The 26347-nt window shown below is 38.5% G+C and overlaps 2 protein-coding genes across 5 annotated transcripts in view; one reads left to right on the forward strand and one right to left on the reverse strand.

Moving 5' to 3' along the window:
• The first annotated feature begins 924 nt into the window (after positions 1-924).
• Positions 925-26347, forward strand: part of Raph1 (Ras association (RalGDS/AF-6) and pleckstrin homology domains 1) — an 81719-nt gene continuing 56296 nt past the window's right edge. For 2 of the 4 annotated variants that reach the window (XM_052192028.1, XM_052192029.1), the window contains exon 1: positions 926-1242. The gene's annotated coding sequence lies outside the window, so the exon portion shown is untranslated. Of the gene's footprint in view, positions 1243-26347 lie in introns of all 4 variants that reach the window. The other 2 variants (XM_052192027.1, XM_052192030.1) reach the window with 2 other exon arrangements.
• On the reverse strand, positions 8667-9931 carry LOC127692080 (glyceraldehyde-3-phosphate dehydrogenase-like). The gene has a single exon (XM_052192032.1). It carries the CDS (start codon positions 9855-9857, stop codon positions 8850-8852), a length of 1008 nt encoding a protein of 335 aa, XP_052047992.1. The 5' UTR covers positions 9858-9931; the 3' UTR covers positions 8667-8849.

Genomic DNA, 26347 nt, shown 5'->3' on the forward strand with positions numbered 1-26347 from the left:
AAATTCAAGATACAGAAAAGGTTAAAGAGCAGACAAGAAGACAGAAAAAAAAAATGCCGAACATTCAGTGCAGCCAATTCCAGACCATAGCTCAATTTCTTTAATGCTAACAAAGTACATAGCCAAGCAAAGGTAATTTAATACTACTTTTCCTTTCCTTTGATCAACTTTACATGAAGGTCATCATAAGGACGTAAATAGAAAGAAATCTAAGTCTGCCTAAGTTAAAACTGCATTAAAATAAGCAGCATTTGAGTAATTTGGAACTTGGAATCAAACTCTGTATTTAAAAGTGTAGTCTTTTAAGAGAATACAGCTCAGGGCTCAGGAAAAATTACCAACACCCTTCCTTGCTGAGAATAAATTCAATAAGAGAAAACCAGGGACACAGATGACCAGGCTTTGACGTGAAAAGGTAAAGATGAATGGAACAACATCTGATTCTGAAAGCTTTCCATACATTGCTCGAAACTGCAGAGTTTAAGCTAAAATGGGATTTCCTTAGGCAGTGCTCCCAGATTTCAACAATAGTCGGTAAGTGCATGAGCAAGCCCAGAGATGCGGACGGCAGGCAAAGGCGCACAGCCCGGACGGGTTGCTCGTCCGCTCTCAGTCGGGAGACCCTGGGATCGGAGCAATTGGGCAGGCTTCCCGGGAAGGGCCACGGCGGGCGGGACCGCGGCGGGATTTTCCTCTCGGCTCATTCATTCTCTGATTCATTGGTTCCTGGAGGCGGCTCACACGGCCGCGCGCAGGAAAGGCAGGGCGCGGAGGACGGCCGCGGCTGGGTGCGGCCCGGCGCCTGAGGGGCGGCCGGTGGGGGGCGGGGAGAGGGGGTGAGTGCGACCGCTGTCCTGGCCGCGAGGGGCGCGCGCGTGCGCGTGCATGTGCGCGCGGCCGCCTGCGCCGGAAGTGAGCGGTGGCCGCTGCGGGGAACGCGCGGCCGGGCACGAGTCGGTCCGCCCTTGGGCCGCGCGGCCCTCAGCCCCGCCCTGCGTGCCGGGCCGGACGCGCGGGCTCTGTGATCCGCGTCGCGGGGCTCTGCGGCCGCCCCGCCCAGTCCCCGCCGACGCCCGCTCTGTGGGGCGGTCAGTCAGTCACCGAGCGCGCGCCGCTGGAGCTGCGGGCGCTCTCAGCGTTCCGGAGAGGAGCGTCGCGCCTGGAGAGGCGGCAGCGGCGGCTGGAGGGCTCGAGCAGCTGCTGCCTAGCGCGGGGCTCCGGGAGGGCCGAGGGGCTGCTGCGGTGAGTGCTCCGCCGCCTGGTCCTCGAGGTCGGGGAATGGAGAGATCTGGGTGCCCGGGAGGCGCTAACGTCTCCATTTTCCCTGCGCCCGGCGTGGCTCTCCGGGCGAGTGCGGACGGCTGCAGCCCGGGGCGGGGTCCTTGCCGGCCAGGCTCCCGGCTGAGCCCGGTCAGGCGGCCTGCGGTGGGTAGGGGTCGGCGTGGCCTGGGCTGCACCCCGCGCCCCTCGGGGCTGCACCGTGCAGACAATGAGACCTGGAGCCGCCTGGGGAGGTGCGGCGGGGCTGATACTCCGCACTAGGGCTCTGGTGGCAGGGAACCGCGGGTGGAAAGGGACTGGCCCCGGTAGTCGCAGAAACCGGTGACTGGATGCGGGATTGTTCTACCTTCCATGCCCTGCCCGCCTTCATAGATGAGTTCACTGCAGAGATTTAGAAAGGCGGGGCGCCTTCTGTGTCTTCTAATTAAGCCGGCAAAGTAATTGCTCTAGTGCTTTTTAGCTCCATCTCATCTTTCCGTGTACATTCCCGCCGGAAATCCAAACTGCAATTCAGTGGAGGACGGCAGAAAGACGGAAGACTGCCTGATAGTGTTAGTTAGGATGCCTTCCTTTTAAGACACCTGAAATATTCAGACGTTGTCTTAGGATAGCCCCACTGTGTGGACTGGAAATTGTTTGATCCTTATGTTAGTATAAACATGTGCCTCAGAGTGAAATAGGAGCTTTGGGGAATGATATGAGTAAGTTGCATGTTTCATGTGTGCTGCATTTCATACATTTTGTGGGAAGAACAGTTTGGGTGGATGCTGCCTGCAGCATTTCTCGTGGAGAAGTGGAGAGCCGCTCAAGTAGGTCCTCCCTAAAGGAACTGTAAAGGTAGCGGGCTAGGGCTGAGGCATGATTCGATTATTAAATGGTGGTATTGTGTGCGTAAGAATATTGAAGTGAGCACACAGTCACGGAAACCTACTCAGGTATAGTGGGAGACACTTCTACAACACTTGGGTGGTGGAAACAGCGCATTAGAACAGAATAAACTAGCATTCCATGAGCTAGAATAGGCTAGCAACGTGATAGTGGACAAGCAAGCCATTAACTGCAGTAGTTCCCTACCTGTTTACCTTTCTAGCCTGTTGTCATGAAGATTGAATTAGAAAATTATGCAAAATTGGTAGCCCCTGCCTGTCTCTGGGATGCTCGATATGTGTTAAATTAAATGCCCTTTCCTACTGTTGGGGTCGGAGCGTCGGGGGTCCTGAGAGGGAGGGTCAGAAGTGAATGTTAGTAACAGTGAGTTGTTGAGGCTGTGTAGCATAAGGCAGCAAAGAAAAGGTTGATTCTACATTGAGAGGTCAGTGGGGGGGGGAGGGGCGGAATCTGTGGAAGCTGCCACTATAAAGTGGAGCCTTTTAAAAGGTTGAATACTATTTTTAAAAACATTTTATTACCATGTATTAATTATATATAATACTGGGTCTCATCATGATCTTTTCATACATGTGCATCATGTATTTCAATGTCAACAGGATAGGCAGGATTTTAACAGTATAGACTGGGAGAAGAAGACATTTCCCGGGTAGGTGGTAATTATCCTTTTAGAGTTGGGTTCAGGAGCCAGACATGGTGGGTGGATCATTCCTGTAGTCTGCACTGGGGAGGCTGAGGCAGGAAGATTGAAGTGAACTTCAGGTCAACCTGGATTATACAGTGAGAGCCTATCTGAAAAAACCATCACACCACGTGGAAAAATAAAATACAAATCAAACCACATAAAAAATAAAGTAAAATCCAAATTCTCTAAGTAAAACCCTGGAGAGGTGGCAAAATAAGGACACTCTTTAAAACCCTTTGTAGAGTTTGTTCCAGACACCAGTTCCAGATAGCCCAGTTGAAGTAAATACAAAATGTCTACAAAGCGTTGTAAGTGATTTGTTTTTCACCAAACATTTTGTGGTATTCGGATTGCTGCTCACTTGTTTGATTTTAGTAAAGAGTAATGTGTAGCTGTCTGTGATGAATATTAGCGCTATTTAGTATTCCACACAGACTCTTGATTCAGGTGTCACTGAGATTATTCACTTGGTGTCTGGCTGACAGTAGTGGAAGCATCTTTGATAATGGCTTCACAATTTTTAACACTTTGTTTTCTGGCTAGATGTTTTTAACTGTTATCTTTGAGGATAATAACTGTTGTTTTTTGTTTTGTTTTTATTGAATTTTAGCTCTCTCCAGATAGATAGATAGATAGATAGATAGATAGATAGATAGATAGATAGATAGATTCTGGGATACACATTTGCTTTATTGTCTTTGGTTTGGAAATCATTGAATGTCAATATTGGTATTAATCCCAAACTCTTATTTCTTTAGGAAAAGTAATATTAATGGAGTAAGATATATAACCTCGGGTCAATTATCTTGAATTCTTAGTTCCATTACCTATTAAATAGGAAGTTTAGAGTTACTGTTTTTCATTTGGTGTTTCTAACTGACCTTAAGAATTTTGAGGCGCTAAGTGTAGTAACGAGCCTGTATTTGAGAGGGAGGCTGAGGTAGGAGGATACTGAGTTTGAGGGTGGCCTACATAATGAGATTTTGCCTCAAAACAAAACAAAAGGAGTAATTTAATTTTGATGAAGGGCTTTTAAAGTTCTACAGACATTTGACCTAAACTTCATTTAAAAAAAGTTTGGAGATACAACTCAGTGGGAGAGCAGTTACCAAACATATAAGGGCCTGGGTTTGATACCTAGCACAAAGCCAAAGTCTAATTTGTATGCTTGAAAGCAGGAGGATTAAGGCTAGGTTAGGTTATGTACTGAGGTCTTGACTCACAAAAATGTTTTAAAATTATAATAACAAAAAACTGTTACTAAATACAGTGTACTACTTTCAGTGCTTCCTATGTGCTGAATTAATTATTTCTTACCATGCCTCTATGAGGAATGTTCTGTTAATTGAGGAAACAAGCAGAGATAGTAAGTTACTTTCTCAAAGACTACACAGATCTATAGTAAACAGAGGTTTAAAACCAGGTAGCCTAAATTTTGTATTCTTACCACCTTCCCATGCTGCCATGTAGAAAGCTAACACTATGTTAAAGTTTTTATACAACCTTAGCCATTTAAAGCATTAAGTTGTTACTTTCATGTTATTATGTAACTGTTACACTATCCATTCCCAGAACTTTTTCACAATCCCAAACTTGTTAAACAGTAACTTCTCATCTACCACTGCAACTTCTAGTAGCAACTTTTTTACTTGGTCTCTGTGCCTTTAACACTATGGGTGCTTTCTGATAGTGTAGTCATTGTTTTATTGTTGTTGTTCTTGAGCTTTTCTTTTTTACCCAGAATCTTACCTTGTAGCCCAGGCTGGACCGGAACTCACTGTATAGATCAGGTTGACTTTAGATAATCACTTTAACATGTTTATTTAAATTCTTTTTAACACATTAAAAACTGGACGACCTACAGACTGAAGCTTGTGAATTTTAAATGAACTCTTGATAGGACACTTCATAAACTAAAGACTTTTTAAAACTTTAGTCTTGTGTACTATTTATTTAATTGTCCCAACAGTTCATTACTATGGCCAGTGCTGTAGTATTCAGTTAAATAAGCAAAACCAAACATTTTGAGGTTGTACTCATCCTGTTTAAGTCATTGTTAAAAACAACAATGAACATTCAACAATAAATTCTGATATCTTACTATAAATGTTTTTGTAGTTCTTTGTGTTTTTTTTCTTTATTTCTACCCTTCTTATTTTGTTTGCTTGTGTTCTAAAATAGGGTTTCTCTTTGTAGCTCTGGATCTCCTAGAACTTGTTCTGTAGACCAGGCTGGCCTCAAACTCAGAGATCTTCCTGCCTCTGTCTTTTGAGTGCTGGGATTAAAGGCTGTTGCAAGTGTTTCTTAAATTTGCTGTGTGTCTTAGTCACTGTTCTAATGCTGTGAAGAGATACCACAATCAAGCCAACTTGTAAAAGAAACATTTAATTGGATGCTTGTTTACAGTTCCAGAGGCTTATTACATTATCATCATAACGGGGAGCATGAAGGCATAAAGGCAGACATGGTGCTAGAGAAGTAACTGAGAGCTACATCCTGATCCACAGGCAGCAGGCAGAGAGATGCTGGGCCTTGCAAGGGCTTTTGAAACCTCAAACCATCCCCCAGCCCAATAGTGATACATTTCCTCCTACAAGTCCACACCTTCTAACCTTTCCAAACAGTTTCACTACTAGTGACTAAACATTCAAAACTATGAGCCTATGGGAACACATTCTTATTCAAGCCATTATATTCCATTCCTTGGCCTCCATAGGCTTATATCTATACTATGATGAAAAAAAAAAAAAGATGCATTTAGTTCAACTTAAAAAATCTATCACAGCCTCCTCAATACTGTTTAAAATCCAAAGTTTAAAATCTCTTTTGAGACTCATGGCAATCTGTAATCCCTTGTAAAACAAAATCAAAATGAAGATCACACACTTCTAACAGACAATGGCACAGAGTAACTATTTCCATTCTAAAAGGGAGGAAAGGGAACACTGAGGAAATACTGGACCAAAGCAAGACCAGAAACCAGCAGGGCAAATTCTGCATTTGCTATCTGATCTGCATCTACGTCTGATATCAAAGGGTTCTTTGGATCTCTGACTCCTTTAAAGGCTGCAGCACTCTTCTGTCTGTTCGGCTGGCTCCATACCGGTCTGTAGCTTTTCTTGGCAGGTATCTCTTCACGGCTTCATGCAATAACCTCTCTGGGTCTTCATGTAAGGACATACCTGACACGTGCCCGGCTTCAGCAACTTTTCCTGGAAGGAGGTGGTACAACCCCTTTTCTTGTATCCTTTCCTCTAAAGCCAGAATCACATGGTGAAGCTGCTAATTCTGCTACTTAATGGGATTGGAACTCTGCTCCCTCTTCAATAGATAATACATCAGGTTTCTGTTGTTGATGGTTTCATTCATTTCTTTTAGTTCCTTTTTACTAGTTGGAAGTTTAGCTGGGCTGGTCTTGCCCTGAGGTCATCACTCTCCTTATTCCATTTAGCTTCAGGTTTTTCTTTCAACCTTTATCTCTGTAGCACTCATATCCTCCTCAGATTGTACAGTTTTTTATTTCTCTTTGTCCAGCTTGTTATAGATCTGCATAAAGAGTGATTACTAACAACCATATGACACAGTTAATATTAGGCTGTCTTGAAATCTTTGCCAGTCCTAAGCTTTTCAGTGTAGCTTTTAGCAGATTTTTTAGGACAAGGGGAAAACCAGTAACAAGTCTGCTGGAATAGCACTAGAATGCTTTCTAGGCTACTTACTACTATTCTTCCCCTCTGAAACATCTCCAGCTGGACCTCCACAGTTCACCCACAGCACTGTCTTCCATGTTTCTACTAGGATAGCACATTAAGCTCCACTTAAAGTATCCAACCACTTTTCTACTTCAGAGTCCCAAAGTCTTCCATATTTCTGCAACAAACAACATATTCAGGCCTGTCACAGAAGTACCCCAGTCCCAGTAACAACATTGTCTTAGTCACTGTTCTAGTACTGTGAAGGGACACCATGACCAAGAGAGAATTCTTATAAAAGAGAGCATTTAATTGCTTACAGTTTTAGAGGCTTAGTTTATTTATTATCATCATGGCAGGGAGCATGGTAGCAGGCAGGCATGATGCTGGAGAAGTAAATGAAAACATCGAAATTGCAAGTCTGAGCCTGCCATATACTTTTGAAACCTCAAAACCCACCCTCAGTAACACACATCATCCAACAAGATCTCACCTCCTAAGCATTCAAATATATGAGCCTATAAGGGCCATGCTTTTCAGACCATCACACCGAGTTAGCTGTTGTTAAGTATTGCTATTAAGACAATTTTAAGAAAGAGAAGATTAACTTTTTTAGTCATGGAATTAGTGTACTTGATGAGTATCCTGAGACTGTAGAGTGAACAGCTGTTACCAAGTCAGACATAGTAGTACACATCTATAATCCCAGGACTCTTGGAGGATCACAAGTTTAACACCAGCATGAGCTACGTTGTAAATTTCAAAACCATAGCAAAACCAAAACAATTAGATGCTAACAAAACCAGGCATCTGCCTCCCTGCAGCTTTATCTGGGTGAAATAAAAATAAATTTTTATAAAAACAAGTGTGCTACTTAGGTAGTTGCAAGATTGTAACTAATATTTCTAACTCACAATGTCTCTTGAGTTGATAATAAATTAATATCAATTATTTGAACATAAAATAGCCACTAGCATTAATTTAGCCAGTTGAGTCACTGTCTGGGGTATTATAAGATTCATCTGGAAAAGCTTGTGCGATGTCAGAAAATTCAGGTTAAGTGATCTTTAAAGCATCGTCCTGCGTTCTTATTGCTATTTTAATATGATGATACACTTTGAGAATGAATCCTTGAAGCACATCACTGTTTACCTTCTTAAAATACTTACTTTTTACTGGTAATACAATGCATAGTTCCCTGCTTTAGGCAGAGCTAGGCATATAGGGAAATCAGAGATAGGCATTCTTTTCTCCAAAATAGAATGCCCAGGTACAAGAGGGATCAATAGAGAATGTAACTGTAGAAGGTAGGTCTTCAAAGAGACTAAGATAGAACTAAGATGGAAAAGAAGTAAGGAATAGTATTTGGAAAGGAAGACAATTATTTGGTAAGAGAAAAACCAAAACACTAAGATTTAGTAGATCCTTCTTGATTGATGTCTTATTGTGTAAGCCCCTGGGTCAAAAAACGGTGATACCTGATGAAAATTGGGCATGTAAATTTAGTAATAGGCTATTTTTGTTTGTTGTTCGTCTTGCCTGGGCTTATAAGAAAAAAGACTTCTGCAGAAAAGTTCACAGTCTCAAACTGGAAACCGTACAATTGGTCATTTCTGGGAAGCTATATTAAGCAATCTATTGCAGGTCATCTGTATATACAATAGACTGTGTATTGTATGTATAGGTGGCCTGCAATAGATTTATTACTTAACAATAAAAAGCAATTATCAATACATACAATAACATGAATGAACCTCTAAAATAACATCCTCACTAAGAAAAAACCTACATAGGTCAGATACAATTAATATAGGCAGAAGTTACAGGGACATTACCTGTGATGAAGCAATAGACTAGAAATGTAAGGCATGTATATTTAGGAAATGTTTTATATCATCTTAGGAGTGCTGAAGAAAATGCTGTCTATATCACTATGGACTTGCAAAAAAGTTCAAGTCTATCAGACAACACTGAATTACTGAACTAAATGCTTAATGAGTATACCGTGCTAGGGATAGAATTCAGCACCATTACCAGGCAAGTGCTCTCTCTCTACCACTGAGCTAAGTGGCACTTAAAACATTTTTTTTATATTTATGTAAATGTTTTTTTTAGGGGGGGGGGTTGCAGCAAACTTTATTGATGGTATTCAAGAGAGTGGGGAGGGCTCCCTAGGCCCTGCTGTTATGGGGATCTGGGATGGAAACTGAGGGAGCTGCCCAGTGTTGGGGCTGAGTTGGGACAGGGACTCCTCAGCATGGTGGCCTCTCTCTTGCTCTGCTGGGGTGGGCGGGCCAGGCTTCTTACTCCTTGGAGGCCATGTAGGCCATGAGGTCCACCACCCTGTTGCTGTAGCCGTACTCATTGTCATACCAGGAAATGAGCTTTACAAAGTTGTCATTGAGAGCAATGCCAGCCCCTGCGTCAAAGGTGGAGGAGTGGGAGTTGCTGTTAAAGTCGCAGGAGACAACCTGGTCCTCAGTGTAGCCCAGGATGCCCTTCAGTGGGCCCTCGGATGCCTGCTTCACCACCTTCTTGATGTCATCATACTTGGCGGGTTTCTCCAGGCGGCACGTCAGATCCACAACGGATACATTGGGGGTAGGAACACGGAAGGCCATGCCAGTGAGCTTCCCATTCAGCTCTGGGATGATCCTGCCCACAGCCTTGGCAGCACCAGTGGATGCAGGGATGATGCTCTGGGCAGCCCCACGGCCATCACGCCACAGCTTCCCAGAGGGGCCATCCACAGTCTTCTGAGTGGCAGTGATGGCATGGACGGTGGTCATGAGCCCTTCCACGATGCCAAAGTTGTCATGGATGACCTTGGCCAGGGGGGCCAAGCAGTTGGTGGTGCAGGATGCATTGCTGACAATCTTGAGAGAGTTGTCATATTTCTCGTGGTTCACACCCATCACAAACATGGGGGCATCGGCAGAAGGGGTAGAGATGATGACCCTTTTGGCCCTACCCTTCAAATGGGCCCCGGTCTTCTCCATGGTGGTGAAGATGCCAGTCGACTCCACGACATACTCAGCACCAGAATCACTGCATTTGATGTTAGCAGAATCTCGCTCCTGGAAGATGGTGATGGGCTTCCCATTGATGACGAGCTTCCCATTCTCAGCCTTGACTGTGCCGTTGAACTTGCCGTGGGTGGAGTCATACTGGAACATGTAGACCATGTAGTTGAGGTCAATGAAGGGGTCGTTGATGGCAACGATCTCCACTTTGCCAGGCGGATTGCAGAAGGCAGCCCTGGTCACCAGGCACCCAATGCGGCCAAATCCGTTCACACTGACCTTCACCATTTTGTCTACAGGACGAGGCTGGCACTGCACAAGAAGATGCGGCTGTCTCTGGAGCAGGGAGGAGCAGAGAGCCTATTTCTGTAAATTTTTTATGTGTATGATTTAACATGTAATTTATGGGCACCATGTTTGTGTTTGGTGCCTACAGAGGTCATAAGAGGGCATTAGATCCTCTAGAACTGGAATTAAAAATGGTTGCAAACCGCCATGTGGGTACTGGGAACTGAACTTGAGTCCTCTGCAAGAATAGGGTACTGAGCCATATTTCCATCCCCAACTTTTCTGTATTGTTAGTCATTTGAGAAGTAACTATGTAAGACTTTTGCTTAATTTTAAAATTCAGAGTTCTTTTCCTTTGGGATTGTAACCGTTATTTATGTTCTAAATACAAATTATCCAGAAATATTTTCTCTTAATTTGGTATTTATCCAGAAATATTTTCTCATAATTTTGTGACAGGAACTTGCCATGTATCCCAGGATGGCTTCAAATTCATGGTACTCCTTTTGTCTCAGCCCTCTTGAGTGCCAAGATTAACAATGTGTGTCAGAACAATGTGTGCCACCTTGTGCCTGCTTACCTTTTAAATAGTTTTAATAATGGACTTCATCAAGATTGCTAATTTTTCCTTTTATGACTATAGGTATTTTCTGTGTCCTAGTAAATTCCTATATCAAAGTTGAAAATATTTTTCTACATTTTATCATATATGAGCTTTATAACTTTATTTCTTGCATTCATGCTACAATACATTTTGAATTAATTTTTTATTATGGTGCATTGCGGAAATTGAAGTTCTCCTCTCTCCTTTATGTCCAATTATTTCAATATTTTTCAAAAAATACTTTTTTCTTTACCTACCTTGACTTGTTTTGAAAAATCACTTAATTGTATAAGTGTGGATTAATTCATAGACTCTATTACAATAGTTATAATTCCCTATCCTTTTTTGCCAGTATTATTTTAAATAGAATTATTTTGAAGTCAGGTAGAGTAAGCCCTTCAATCTTTTCATGACTGTTTTGACTATTTTTTGATCATATATATTTTAGTATCCCCTTGTTTGATTATTAATTTATTTTTTGTGATGCTGGGAGTTGAGCCTCTGAGCTACATTTCTAGTTCCATCTTGTTAATTTCTGTTTTTAAGAATGTAGTTTTCTTTTACTGTTGGTTGTAATTAGATCAACTTCCTAGTTTGGGGAGAACTTACAAAATACTGTATTTTCTAATATACTGACACTGTACAGCTGTCTGTATAGGTCTTTAATTTCTCAAAACTGTTCTATATTTTTTGTGCAAGGATAGAAACCCTGACAAAGACAATATGTAACATTTTATTACAGTGTTACATAAACATTATGTGCTGCCCTGTTTCTGCCATTTCCTATACTTGGAAATCATCCTTTATACATATTTTCTCTTTGCAATATAAATTAAAATTTGGTATGAAGATTTCCCAAGTGATAGCTTTATCTGATGCATTGGAGAACAGGACTATTATCTATTCTGATGTCACAGTACTAGAAATAGAAACTTAAACTATCTTCAGAAATATAAAACTAAAGATAATTCCAGGGCTGGGATTTAGCTCCTAAATATTTAAAATTAGAAGTTTAAAGCTGTGTTAAATCTTTAGGTTTGTGTGGCTTTGAATACTAATTTAAATGGGCTATGTTTCTTTCTTTCTTTCTTTTTCTTTCTTTTTTTCTTTTTTCTTTCTTTTTTTTTTTTTTTTTTTTTTTTTTTTGTCAACTTGATACAAGCCAATGTTATCTAGGAAAATGAAAAAATTGAGAAAAAAAATTCTATCACATTGCTTGTACAAAAGTCCATGGGACTTTTTCTTGATTAATGATGATGTGGGAGGGAGAGCCTGGCCTACTGGCAGGAAGATGCCATCCCTGGGCATGTGATCTTGGGGTATGTGAGAAAGCAACTAAACAAACTAGAGCAGACAAAGTGGTGAGCAGCATTCCTCCTCGGCTTCTGCTTCAGTTCCTCCCTCCAGGTTCTCTCCTAGAGCTCTTGGCCTGAATTTTCTCTGTAAGGAGAAATAAACCCTTCTCACTCCGAGTTGCATTTAGTTGTGGTATTCATCACAGCACTAAAGTCCTAACTAGGACAACTAACATGGTCTGATCTTTTTAAGAAAATTTAAATTATTCTATCTAGTTTTGTGTGTGTGTGTGTGTGTGTGTGTTTATGGGGGCAGGGTATCAGAACAACCTTTGGGAGTCAGGTTTCCCTTCCACCATATGGGTTTGGGGGAAACTAACTGAAATCTTTGGGCTTGGGGGCAAATGCCTTTATACACTAAGCCATTTTGCTAGTTTTTCAGAATCTAAAGAAAAATAGTCTGAGTAATTTAATTGGAATGTGTATTTTCACCAGATGAATTTACGTTTTATTGTTTGCTATTTTCTTATACTAATATTAACAAAGAGTAATGTACAAAGAAGAAAACGAAACAATCTTATTCAGAAATGACTAACCCTAACATTTTCTGTTTATTTTCTATATGTGTGTTTGCGTTTGCACAGTTCACTGGGCATACAGTTCAGTTCTGCTTCTTTTATTGAAACTGTTTTGGCTTCCTGAACATATTTATATATTAGGTTTTCTTCATTTTGGATTTTTTCCAAAATTATTTTTATTTTTAAGTGTAAAACATAATATAAAGTATAAAACATACACACCTACCCAATAATCAGTTGCTTATAGTTTGTTTCAAATGACTATGTTTAAAAGATATATGATGAAACTCCTCTCCTAGATAATTTGTATTTCTGTCCATGTTTTAGTATAACTACATTTTCATAAACTTTTAGGTTCCTGGGGAAAGAGAGATGGCTCAGTGGTTAGGAGCACTTATTTCTTGCAGAGAACCCAGGTTTGATTCCTAGCACTTACCTGGTGGCTTACCACCATCCAGAACTTCAGTTCTAGGAGCTCTGACGCCCTCTTTTGACCTCTGTGGACCACAGGCATGCACGTGGTGCACAGACGTGCTCAGGCAGAGTACAGATAATTTTTTTTTAATTAGGTTGCTGTTCTATCCTTTTTTTATTTAATATACTTACGTTGTTTTAAATGTGAGTTGGTTGGTTTTAGACAATGTCTTACTCTGCTCAGTCTAATTTGACTCAACCTCTATCTAACATATCTGGATCAAAGGTGTGAACTAGCACTGAGCTTTTATTTTTAAAGATGAAGTCTTGTCTGGTTTAGGAGGCTTAGGATATCATATAATGTTTCTTTTGGTGCTCATTTCTAAGTTGAACATTTAAAAGTGGTATTTCTGGATCATCATATAGATTAGTGGTTCTTGACCTGTGGGCCATGACCCACAGGGGTCAGATATTTGCATATCAGGTATTTTCATTCATAATCGTAGCAAAATTATAGTAATGAAGTAGCAATAAAAATAGTTTATGGTGGGGTTGGTTATCACAACATGATTGTATTAAAGGATCACAGAATTAGGAAGGTTGAGAACCACTGATATAATCTCCAAAAGCATCTCAAATGCCAAGAAGTCTACCTACCAGAATCTTCTCATTGATCCATATAATTCTAATCAGTCGTACTCCAGGACAGCTAACATTGTGATCTAACCCCTGTTTTATCACAATTTTGTCAATTAGATATGTAAGTATTTTTTAGAGTTCTATAATATTTTTGTTTAGAAAAATTATATCATAAATGTTGATCAAGAAGCAGTTTCAATCTAAATGACGAGGCTTGGCAGCAGGTGTCTTGGATTGCACTGAGCCATCTCAATAGCTGAAAAAAGAAAGTTTTAGAAGCGTTTTGAATAAAAGTTTTGCTTATGTTTATTAACAGTGAAGTAAAGGGATGTATTGTAAAGAAATGTTAGCTGTCCTGGAGTACGACTGATTGGAGATACCTAAATATTAGGTAAAATACCTAAAATATTAATCCCTGGGTTGTGAAATCTGTGTATATAATTGAGATGATCTTTGGCTAACAATTCATGCCTGCTCTTATTTTCTGTACGTTTTTTTTTGAGGAGTGGGAGAGAATGGATTTAATTATTGGTAAAATACAAAAACACAGCATCAGGCTATATTTGTTTCTTTATTTTAAAACATTAAAGTTATTTTGTTTTAGTTTTGTCTGGTTAGTTTTAAGTTCCAGTAATTGTTGTTGAGTGCTTATAATGTTAGAGTAGAAATTACTTATTCTTAAAATGCTAAATGTATATTCTTATACTCTTTTAAAACAATGCCTCATTATGTAGCTTTGGCTGGCCTGGAACTATCGCAACTCACAGTGATTTGCCTATTTCTGCCTCTTGAGTGCTGGGATTAAAGGTGTACATCACACCCAGCACACTGTTTTCTACAAAACTGCTCAATGTTTTTGCTTGTTTATTTTATGTGTGTGAGTGTTGTATGTGTATGTACTACATACTTGTTTGGTCCCCGTGGAAGTCAGAAGAGTGTCAGATCCTTTAGGACTGGAGTCACAAGGAATTACAGATCCTTGTGAGCCAATATATGGGTGTAGGAAATGGAGCAAGTGCTCTCTACTCCTGATCTGACAGTCCAGCCCCAGCCCTTCCATTTTCTTCCTTGTATATGTGTATGTTTTAAAAGATTTCAGATTTCAGAAAATTTTGTTGAAAATGTTTTTCCTCCATTGAATTATCTCAAAGGTCAGCTGTCTATTTGTGTGAATCTATTTCTGGATTCTCTGTTCTGTTTCACTGGTCCAACTTACTGTTCTTTTGCCAGTACCCCACTGTTTTGATTATTGTAGTATTGTATAGAAGTCTTGAGACTGGGTATAGTATCAATTGACTGATTTTACTCAGTTGTTTCAGAATTGTGTTAACTATTATAGGTCTTTTGCTATTCACCCAGGAACATCCAACCTTTTAACATAGACGTGGTGTTGTCATTTACAAAGTTTACTCTTGAAAACTGTGCAATTAATTTACAAAAAGTGCAAAAAGTTCTCACAGTGTTTTAAATAAATAAACTGTCTTCTGTTAGCCCACATTCATAGCTATCCTGTGGTACAGTGCAACCCTCTAAGTTGAATACACTGATTATTATAATTTGGTAGACTTTTCATGGGGATTCTGTTGACTCCATAAGTGAAGCCAAGAATTGACATCCACGAAAGGTGATATTTATTTATTAGGGGTTGTTGTTTTTGTTATAGATATTTATCAATTTGGGTTCCTCTTATTTGTTTGTTTTTTGCTTGCTTTTTGTTCTGTATCATTAATGAGCTTTGGGTTTGCCATCTCCATACATCATTGATCATGCAGTGTTTCTTGGAGGCCCATTGATGTACTGGATTACACTAATTGATTTTCAGAGATTGAGTCAGCATTGCATACTTGGGACAAATCCCACTTGGTCATGGTATATAATTCTTTTAGCTTACTTTTGTTGAAGATATTCCCATTTATTTTCATACTTAATATTGATTTGTTATTTTCTCATGTCTGATTTTGGCATTAGGATTATATTAGCCTCTTCAAATGAGTTAGAAAGTGTTAGAGATTTTAGAGAATTTAATCAATTTCTTTCCTAAATGTTTAATTAGAATTCACCAGCAAACTTATCTGAACCTTGTGTTTTCTGTTTAGACAGTTTTTAATTGTTGATTCCGTTTCTCTTAAATTTTAATTTATGTGTGACTGTTTTGCCTGCATGTATGTCTGTACAACTTGCATGCCTGGTACACATAGAGGCCAGCAGAGGGATCAGATCCCCTGGAACTGAACTTATAGACTGTTTTGAGTCATGTGCTGGGAATTGAACCAAGGTCCTGCAGGAGCAGTGCTGAGCTCTCATATTTCCAGCCCTTGATTCAGTTTCTTTAAGTTGACTTTCCTCAATATCTATGTATATGACTTTACATTTAACATATGGTTCTTCTAAGCCATAGGGATTTGTTTTTGTAATACTAGAGACTGAGCCTGGGTGCTCTTCCCCAGAGACAAGTGCTTTACCGTTGAGCTATACCCTCATGCTCTCTTATCTTTTCCTGAGTGTGTGTATAACAACATTCTTTTGCATGATTATTGGCTAAATATTTACTGGATTTGTTACTATTGCTCATTCTTTGTTCCTGTTTTTATCTTGTTTTCCCATTCTACCCCTTTTTGGTTTAATAGGATATTTTACATGAATACATTTTTTCTTCTTTGTAGATCATCTCCACTTCCTTTCCTACTTTTTAGTGGTTGCCTTGGAGTTTGTCTTATACATTATAGCTAATATAAACACATTTTCAAATAATACTGCTTCAAGAATATAATTTGAGGGGCTGGAGAGATGGCTCAGTCTTTAAGAGCACTGACTACTCTTTTAGAGGTCCTGAGTTCAATTCTTAGCAACTACATGGTTGCTCATAACCATCTGTAATGGGATCCAATGTCCTCTTCTGGTAAGTCTGAAGAGAGTGATAGACTCATATACATAAAATAAATAAATTAATCTTGTCCCTTGTGTTATTATTGTCATTCATGTCACTTACATGTAAGCACTCATGTTTGCATGCAATATATGCATTAGCTTACATAATCAAATATATTGTTGCTACTATTATTTTGAACAAATGGCTATCTATTCAGATAGGAATAAGAAAAGTTGATTCTGAGCTTGGTATCTCCTGTCTGTGATACCAGCTCTTAGGAGACTTAAGAAGATCGTAAGTTTTTAGGGCAATCCAGTTGTATATTAAGGTATCTCAAATAATAATAAAAAAAAGTTGAAGTTTCAATTTATACCTTCACTAAGCTAACTGAATTACTAACTATATCATATTCCTTTAATGTTTTTTGTGAAGCAGTTCTACTGATAGCAAATCCCTTCAATTATTGTTTGTCTCAAAAACATTTCATTTTTCCTTCACTTTTTTTTCATTTGCATTGAGTTTATTTGAACCAGGACTGATAGCAGAGACAGGAATTTTCTTAAAATTAGATTAAAATAAAAATCAGTATGACAACAGGCAACTTAGGATGTAATTAAGACTTTGGAGAAATGATTTTACTGAGTATTGTATATGATTTGTAAGAACATTGAAGCATACTATTAAGATTTTTTCATATATATAAAGAAATACATGTAATGTATTCAATTTTTCTTTCTCTAGAAACTATATAGAGGTTACTTTCAGGCTCTTGGTTTCACTGGAAATTCTGAGAACTAGGCCTTTTGCACAAAAGCTTGCTATACTCCTTATTCTTGGTGTAGGAAGTCTAATACATCATTATGATAGGGGTAAGGGGAACGAAATGAAGTGTCCAGTTAGAGTCCTGAGAGAATCACTTAGAAAAAAAATAGGGTCACTGTAGCCCAAACTCTTGGAAGGCTCACAGCAATCCTTCTGCCTCAGTCTTCCAAGTGTAGAATGGCAGACATATGCCACCATGCCCGGCTTTTCTTCACTTTTGAAGGATAAATTTTCATGGTACAGAAGTCCTGTGTGATCACTATTATTTTTCTCAAAAATATTAAATAGTTCACTTTAATCTTGATTGAATTCTAAGATGTTATGTGGAGGTTTTGTTTCTTTAGGTAAGTTCACAGAATGTTTGAAGTGTTTGACTTGGGATTTCAACTCTACTGAAACTCCCCAGCTCTGTAAGTAAAGAATAGATGTGGTGATTCATGCCTTTAATCCCAATACTTGTAGGTAGAAGCAGGTGGTTTGCAGTAAGTTGAGCCAACCTGGTCTACTTTGCAAGTGCCTGGCCAGCCAGAACTATAATAGTGAGACTCCATGTCAAAAAGTTCACTTTGTCAATAGGTACTACGTTGGAATAGAGTATACAATGGACTAAAGGACACTGGCTTAGCAGTATGCCTGTTTAGTATTCATTTTCTTAATCTCAAAGAGAAGGAGGAGTGGGGAGAAACTACTGTAACTAGGTGTATATGTGTGTGTGTGTTTGTATGTGCGTGTGTGTGTGTGTGTGTGTGTGAGTGTGTGTGTGAGTGTGTGTGTGAGTGTGTGTGTGAGTGAGTGCAGTGACTATGAGACCAGCTATACATGCTAGATGATTCTAACATCTTACAATCCATTCAGTCAAAATTAAAGCAAATATTTGTTGAGAGAAGGGAAATAAGTATTTTGGCCGTGGGGAAAAAAAAACAAAACAGGCCATCAAACTCAATACTTCCTGACTGTTCTTATTTCCATCCAGGTGGCAAGATGAGAAGAACTGACATTTTGAAATTTCGATTCTCTCTTTACTCAGTGTACTGTCTGGTCAAAGTATATAATGGTTAGCCAGACATTGCAGGGCTTTTTTTTAGTGAATTTAATAGATTTTCTAAGTTTTGCTCACATTTCATTGAAAGGTTATTAGGAAAGATAGGTAGCCTGTGAAATCTTCCAGTCTTCTTTTTGAGAGTCTCTTTGAATTTGTTTTGTGTGGTAATACAATAGAGATGATGCTACCATTTTTTTCTTTCTTTTCAAATTAGAATACTGTAATCCCTGCCTCTGTGTACACACAGGATTGGGGCAGGACAGGCACTAAGAATGCAAAGCCATAGAATAAGATATGACAACATTATCCTGAATCTTTAATTTTATTGATTGTAGGCCACTTTAAATATTTTTCTATCCTAATTTTTATGGGGCAAAATATAAAATTGATATCACTTTCTAATATAATTGGCTTAAAAATTTAGGTATGAAACAAGATTGCTCTAGAACATAGTTTAGTATGTCTTCCAAATTGTGTTGCATAGGACGTCATGCATGTCTGAATAGAACAAATACCCATTACCATTTGTTCTATCCAGAGAGTTGTATCTTAAATACATTAAGTAAATTAAAGTTCTGAGCATTTTGTACAAATTCTAGACTCCTGCTGAGATTTTAAGAATCACAACGGATAGGGGTTTGATCTTTGGAAAGAGATAGCCAGATCCTTAAGCCTACAGGGTGAGGAGCAACTAGCACCTCTGGAACTAAGATTAGAGAAGACTGACAAATTGATAGGAAGGTAGAGTGAAGTTAATATTTAAATAATAAACCTTTTGTTCTTTCTTTTCAAACTAGAATACTGAAATCCCTGTCCCCACGTACACACAAGGATTGGGGAAGGTAGACTGACAGATTGATAGGAAGGCAGAGAGAAGTTAATATTTAAATAATAAACCTTCACAGAAGAACAGCTTAAGGTGGGTGGAGAGGATTCCTCTGGTATCAATTTATCTGTCTCTGTCTTCTTGCTTTCTTTCCCCTTCTCTGCAGATTAAGAAAACCATGCCAATGATTTAACCAGAGTTCTGTTTAGTTGATGGTAAAATAAGAAGAAAACAATTATTTGAGGTTTTCAGACCCCTTGTTTAGTTCTAGGTGGCTCAAACTAGAGAATTCTTAATAGACTTGTTCCCTTAAGCTGATCTTTCTAGTGCCGTATAATGACCATTCAGATCAGGACATACAAATAGGTGATTTACTTATTTGAAATTTCAAATTTCACAACAATTTGTTTTAAAATGTTAGGAGACACAGAGATATATACAGAGAAAGACACATAAGCTAAAGTCTTTAAACGGGAAGGAGATGATTAGCATATAAACTTATTTTTAGGGTTAGTTAGTACGGTGTAACTCTGGCTAGACTGGAATTCACTATATAGAGCAGGCTCACCTGAACTCCTAAGTGCTGTTTGCTACCACACCCAAGCTCCATGCAGTTCAGGCTTGCCTCAGACACGCTGTGTAAATGGCGATGACCCTGAACATCGCCAGGTAGAAGCAGAGCTTTTAAGGTTAGAACAGAAACAGCAGTTAGGAAAGCTGCAATGACAAGTGACTTCTTTCTCTTTAGAAAATACACATTAGTGAATGTGTATGTGTTCGTGTGCACACCCTACATACACAGGGTGCCCTGGCATAACTGGAGGGCAGAGAACAACTTGTGGGAGCTGTTTTTCTCTTTCCACCATGTGAATCCTGAGCATCAGGCTAAACTCTTTGAGGCAAGCAAAGAATTTTTACTTACTTACCATGTAAGGTTTCTTAATATTTAGAATTTGAATGGATTATTTTTAAAAACTAATTTGAGTTCAGGCTTTGTCCTTATAATATGCATTTATTATTGTTAGCATAGCTGCTAAATCATGTCTTAAAATATCCTTAGGAAACATTTCTCTGAAATTGTGTGTAGTCAAATTTTTCTGTTTTTCTTAATTCTGCTGTTGGTAGAGAAATAAATTTTAAAATGTGTTAGTTCCTTTGAGTATTTATTTACTTCTAACCAGATAAGTTGATTTTTTTTTTAAAAAAAGAAGCGTATCTTTAGCTTTGAGTCATCTTAAATTAGCATCATCTTAATTTTTAAACATCCTAAATTTGGAATATTTGGGGGGAAAAGAAGTTTTAAAATTTAGGTCAGTATAGTCCAGCTGAGAAATTTCAGAGATTGGTCCTGATCTAGGCCCATCTCTTGGTCAGTATTTAATATTTAATAAAGCTTGCTTTAAATTTGGCCCCCAAAAATAGGTCAATAAGGAGTGATTCTCTAGAGTGATAACTAAGAATTACTATGTGTTCTTTCCAGAGCTTGCAATCTGCAGGGTGTTGGTGCTGAAGAGGCCGGTGCCCCAGGAGCTGTGGTACAAGGCTGATTAAATGCCTCAGTACAGAGTTTGTGGTCACCGAAGAGAAAGTAGTGTTTAGTTTTTGTTTCTTACATAGCATTTTGATACATTTTTGTTATTAAAAAGAAGAACTGGAATTAAGTGTGAAAGGTATAAAAATGTGAAAAAGAGTATGCCTCTGGAGCTTCGTGCAGGTCTTGAGAAAGACAGCCTCTCAGGCTTGGCTGAACTCAGGCAGCCAAGCTGACACCTCCAAGAGGTCCCCACTGAGTAATGCGGCCTAACACCTTGAAGGCGTAGCTTAGCATAATTCTTTTCCTAAGCTTATATTGGAATTTGACTGTGGAAGGCTGTGTGGCACTGTGAATATAATTAAGTTTCACTGGATTGTACATGGTAAAAGGTTAGAGATTATATATGATTTCTGCTTTTTAAAAACAAAAATAAAAGCCTCCTGCCTATACTGCTGAGTGTGTAAGCAGTGACTTCTATTTTGGTGGATTGGTTGGTTGCATGGGAAGCAGTATTGAATTCATCTTCTGTAGGGATCTATAAGATGTCTTTCCTAGATATCTTAAGCTTATAAAATAAATGAAACATCTGAAAGCTTTATCAGGTAGAGTATATCTGATCAACTCTAGTGTTGTCTCTAGATGTCAACAAGCAGTCAGGACATATTAATGTTAATGAGTAATAGGAATCTTCAGGATACCCTTTTATTCCTTTTGTTCATGTGGTAACATTTGAAAAATCAAAATATCTAGGTTTATTTAAAATTTATTTTTATGTTTGTCTTTTTGTGTGTTGTGAGGAGCCAAGTGGAGATGATCTAAGAAGTCAGAGGCTTTGGCTTCTTGGGAGCTTGAGTCTCAGGCAATTTGGGGCCACCTGACTGACACAGGTTCTGGGAACAGCACATGCTCTAAACACTAAGCCATCTCTCCACTAAGCCAAACCCCCAGTGAAAAAGGCCCTAAAGCCCGTGTTTTAGCTTATTTGATGAGTAGTAGTAGTATCTGATTTGGAACTAAATTCTGATGTTTTCCTAACCTGTAGTAAATTAGATGGTCCTTAGAGGTAGAGGCTACAGTGGCTTGAGACATAGCTTCACTCTGTAGTTCAGGCTGGCCTCACACTCAAAACAGCTCGTTAGCTTCAGCCTCCTCCTGAATGTAGTGGTTGTAGGCAAAAGCCACTATACCTGACTAATTGTTTATTTGCCTTTTGATGTGAAGTTTAGAAAGTACTTGAATGTCTCTTTGAATTATCTGTGGAGTAATTATTTTTCTCTTTCCATTAAATGAAGCTAATTTTTTTTTAAATCCTCATCAGACTGTTTCTTAAAAGGTAATTAAATAAGCAGGAAAATACTTTAGGAAAAGTAAAATATATGCACATATAATATTAAAACCACATGCTAAAGAATTATGCAATAATTTTTCAGTATTCTTAGGCTAAGTTATATGTTTAGTAAAAAATGTTTAGTAGCCTATGTTTTATTTTAAGATTATTCTGGATTTTAAGTAATCTATGTATTGACTTTATTTCTTAACTAAATTTTAACTTCCTTTTTGACTCTCTTTTCTTTTTTCTTTCTTTTTTGTCTTTTCTTTTTGGTTCCTTTCATTATTTTAATATAATTTTAAACTTATAGAAAAGTTTTGACATCACAGACATTTCCCATACATTCTTTACTCAGACCCACCTATTCCATTTTGCCTGGTTATCATTTCCTGTTTCCCATCTCCACCCACACTCCCCACTGCATGTACACACGTACACACTTTTCTCCTTCCATTTCCTGAAAACAACATTGCAGACATTGTGCTCCTTTACACAAAAATCTTTAAAATTTTTCTCCCTGTACATTTGTTACACTATCTTATATAAGGATATATGTGGTATAGTGTATACTCTACATTGAGGATATTGCCTCTGAGACCTCCCCCTTCTTCCCTTTCTTACCTTTTTCCTTCCCCTTTAATCTCTATATTCCCTTGAATAGTTAAGCTTCTGCTTCCGTGGTTTCATATACTTAATGATTTTATATACTTAATATAAATTAAAATCCAGAACCACATATGAGAAAACAAATGGTATTCATCTTTCTGAAAGACTGGTTTAATTTGTGTAATCTGAGTATCTCCAGTTACATCCATTTTCATGCAAATCATATAACTTCATTTTTCTTTACAGATGAGGAAACCCGGTTGTATTTATATGTCACAGTTTCTTTATCAGTTCCTCTATAGTTAGGCAGGTTGGTTGGTTCCATAGTTAACTATTATAAATAGAGCTGCAAAAAACAATTGGCATGCAAGTGTCTGCATGATGTTGATTTGACATCCTTTGGGTAAATACCTAGCTGTGATGGTGCTGGGTCTATTTATAGTTATCCTAGACACTTCCGTGGTGACGTCCTTAGTGGCCGAAGTGGTTGATGTTCTTATCGACCCTGTTGAAGGGTTCTCTTTTGTCCCCATCACCCAATCGTTGTCTGTTTTCTTAATGGCTGTCATTCTGACTGGGGTGAGATAGAATCTCAATGTTTTAATTCATATTTCTCTGATAGCTAGTGAAGATGAACATTCTTTCATACATTTATTGGCTATTGCTATTTCATTTTTGAGAGCTATCCTTTCACTTAATTTAGCCCTCTGTGGATTCCGTTGATTTCATGTTTAGTTTTTTGGTTTTGTTTTCTTTAATTGCCCATGTACTCTAGATGCCCTGTTAGTTGTATAACTAGCAAGGATTCCCCCCATTTTTGTAGGCAGTGTCTTTCTCCACTGTGCTGAGACTTACTGACCTCATGAGTTCCCATTCACGTTATGACAGGGTTCTTTACTATATTGTTCTTTGTGTAATCAAGATCAGAAAATATAACATGGATTTATTACTGTGATCTAGTTCACAATACATAGTAAATTTTGTCACTCATCCTAATATTGTCCTTTGTACTTAACCTTTGTCTATTTTATATGGATCTAGGTTCCTACCTAAAATCCAACATTGCATTTAGCTATTGTGTCTCTCTTAAGTTTCCTCAGCCTTTATGATTTTGAAAGTTATACACCAATTAGTTTTTTAAAGGTTTCAATGGTTTGGCTACTTCTTGGCAGGAATACTATAGAACAGTGACTTCTGACTCATGTGATGTTGGCTTGCCTCAACATTGTGATACTGTGATCACTTGGTTAAGGCAGTGTCTTCCCAGTAATTTGTGGAAAAAATACTCTGAATATATGTAGTCTCATTAAATTTCTGTTCTCTAGCTCTAGTGTGCTGATTATTCCCTTCCTTGATTAAAAAAATAACTTATTTTCATTACTTTAACAACTAATTGCTGGGCAGTGTTGGAACACACCTTTAATCCCAGTGCTTGAGAGACAGAGGCAGGTGAATCTCTAAGTTCAAGGGTAGTCTGGTCAGGGTAGGCTGTCAAATTCTAGGACAGCCAAGGCTATACAGAGAAACCCTGTATCAAACAACAAAAACAAAACAAAAAAACCTCAGTGTTTGCTTATTATGATAATCACAAAATCATGATTTCTTTTCCTGTCATTTCATCTATATTAACTACTTGTTACTCTGTAATAAGGAAGAGTGTTTATATCAGTATGGTTCTCTTATCCTCCACATATGGACCATTGCACACCCACTTACATACAATAAATAAAGTAGTAAATTAAAATGTAGTAATAACTAAGACCAGATGCATAGAACTGTTCTCACAAAACATATATATATAGTTTGTGCACTGTGATTGTACTTGGTGCCTTTTGGAGGTCACAAGAGGATGTTTAATCCAAGGAACTGGACCATTACTCATAGTTGTAAGTTTCCAAAGTGGGTGCTAAGAATTAAACTTGGGTACTCTGCAAGAGCAAGCAACAAGTGCTTTTAACCATTGAAACATATCTCTAGCCCAGAATATTTAAAAGAAAACTTCTAAGGGATAGAAAAAATTTAAATCAATCTTTACAATTTCTAAGACTTAAATTCCCATTTTTCATTTAAGCAGTTTACAAGTTTCAGCATTTAGATCACAGCAAAACTAAGTGTCCTGAATTAAAAGAGTACAATTGTAGCTTAGAAGAGAGACCACATAAACATAGCAGATACTAGCCTGTCCTGTGAGTCAACAGCCTCTTGTCCTCTTATTCTTCATCCACTTTACACTGTGTGGTTTCCTATTTCTTCATTTGGGGGCCTTTCATCTTTTTATGTTTTGCTAAATATAATATTCTCTCTCTCTGGCATGTGTGTGCGTGGGTGTGTACGTGCATGCGGTTTTGGTTTTTTTTTTTTTTTTTTTTTTTACTTTGTAACAGTTGTATCTTGCATAGTTGGAGGCACTCCTTGAACATGGAAGTCTTCACATTCTATCTACTGAAGTTTGCTTTAGAATTACTTATATTACAGCAGTATAGGGAATGTTTCAACAAGTCATATTTTTGTGAGAAAGCTAATAGAAAATAACTGGAAATAATCAAAAATTGTCTGAAGGGGTAAACAATTGTGTTGTAATAGAAGAAAATAATTGGGTATGTTATTTTTTTATCCCAGTGATACCTAATTTCTTTGTAGTATACTACAATGTTATTCTAGTTTGTTCTACCTTTAACCTAATCACAGCTACATAAAACTGCATCACTTGATTTCTTAAAAGTAACTGTAGCAGTCATTTATACTTTAATTGTCAAGCTTTAGAGGACATAATACCTGGAGGGACTTCTTTAAAATTTCTTACCTCCTGGACATTAGTTTTTAGTAGATCATAGGCAAGTCATTTATATACTGTAAGTGTGTTATAGCTTTGAGGGAAAAGGTATCTTAGCAGTCAGGAGCTAAGGAATACCACACAACAAATCTCACCCAAGAGATTTATTGGGAAAGATACAAGAGGATGACGGCCTCTGCTCAGGTAAGAAGCCGCAGAGAACTGAGCAGGAGGCAGGCTTTATATAGGGCTTCTTGACGGTGGAGCTTACCAGGGTATCCTCCATTGGAGAGAGATTGTGGCCTGATCTTAAGGTTTTTGTTTTGTTTTCTGTAGTAGTTGTAGTGGGGGTTTGCAGGGCGTTCAAGCCTTGAAGAGCTTACATACACTGACTTTTAGGTGACTGGAGAAATGGCATCGTAGTTAAGAACACTTAATACTCTTTCAGAGGAACTGAGTTCAGTTCCTAGCACCCACATCAAACAGCTCACAGCCATCCGTAACTTCAGCTCCAGGGAAATTTGACTCCCTCTCTTAGCCTCCAAGTCTAAGAGAGAGTCTAACCCACACATATAACATACATAAACTTGTGCAGCCACAGACATACATGTAAATGAAAATAAAACAAATTTTCAAACAGATAAACAACATATACCCCCAGGTACTTCTGATATATACCACAGCTAGAAGAACATTGTCTTACAGGATAAATGTCTAACTCAAAGGTTCTTAACCTGAGGTCACAACCCTTGTCTGTGTTGCATATCAGATACCTTGCATATCAGATATTTACATTATGATTTATAATGGTAGCAAAATTACAAGTATGAAGTAGCAGAGAAATAATTCTGTGATTGGGGGTAACCACAACATGAGGCACTGTATTAAAGGGTCACACATCAGGAAGGCTGAGAAGCGCTGTTCTAACTCTTTGGAATGGTATGTAGTTCTGCGCTTCCCTTGTCTCCAGCCTCCTTTTCTTCCATGAGTTTATACTTCACCTCAAGAACACTAAGCCACTTAGAATTCCCAGCATCCTTACTTTCTGATACCTTTATGCTCTTACACATAGTGATTCCTCTGCCTAAAATATTCTTATCCATCTCTCCCTTGTGCATTGTCCTGTCTCACTGAAGAATCATCCCTTTCCTCTTTTCT

This window comes from Apodemus sylvaticus, chromosome 9 (assembly GCF_947179515.1).
Source record: "Apodemus sylvaticus chromosome 9, mApoSyl1.1, whole genome shotgun sequence".
NCBI lineage: Eukaryota > Metazoa > Chordata > Mammalia > Rodentia > Muridae > Apodemus > Apodemus sylvaticus.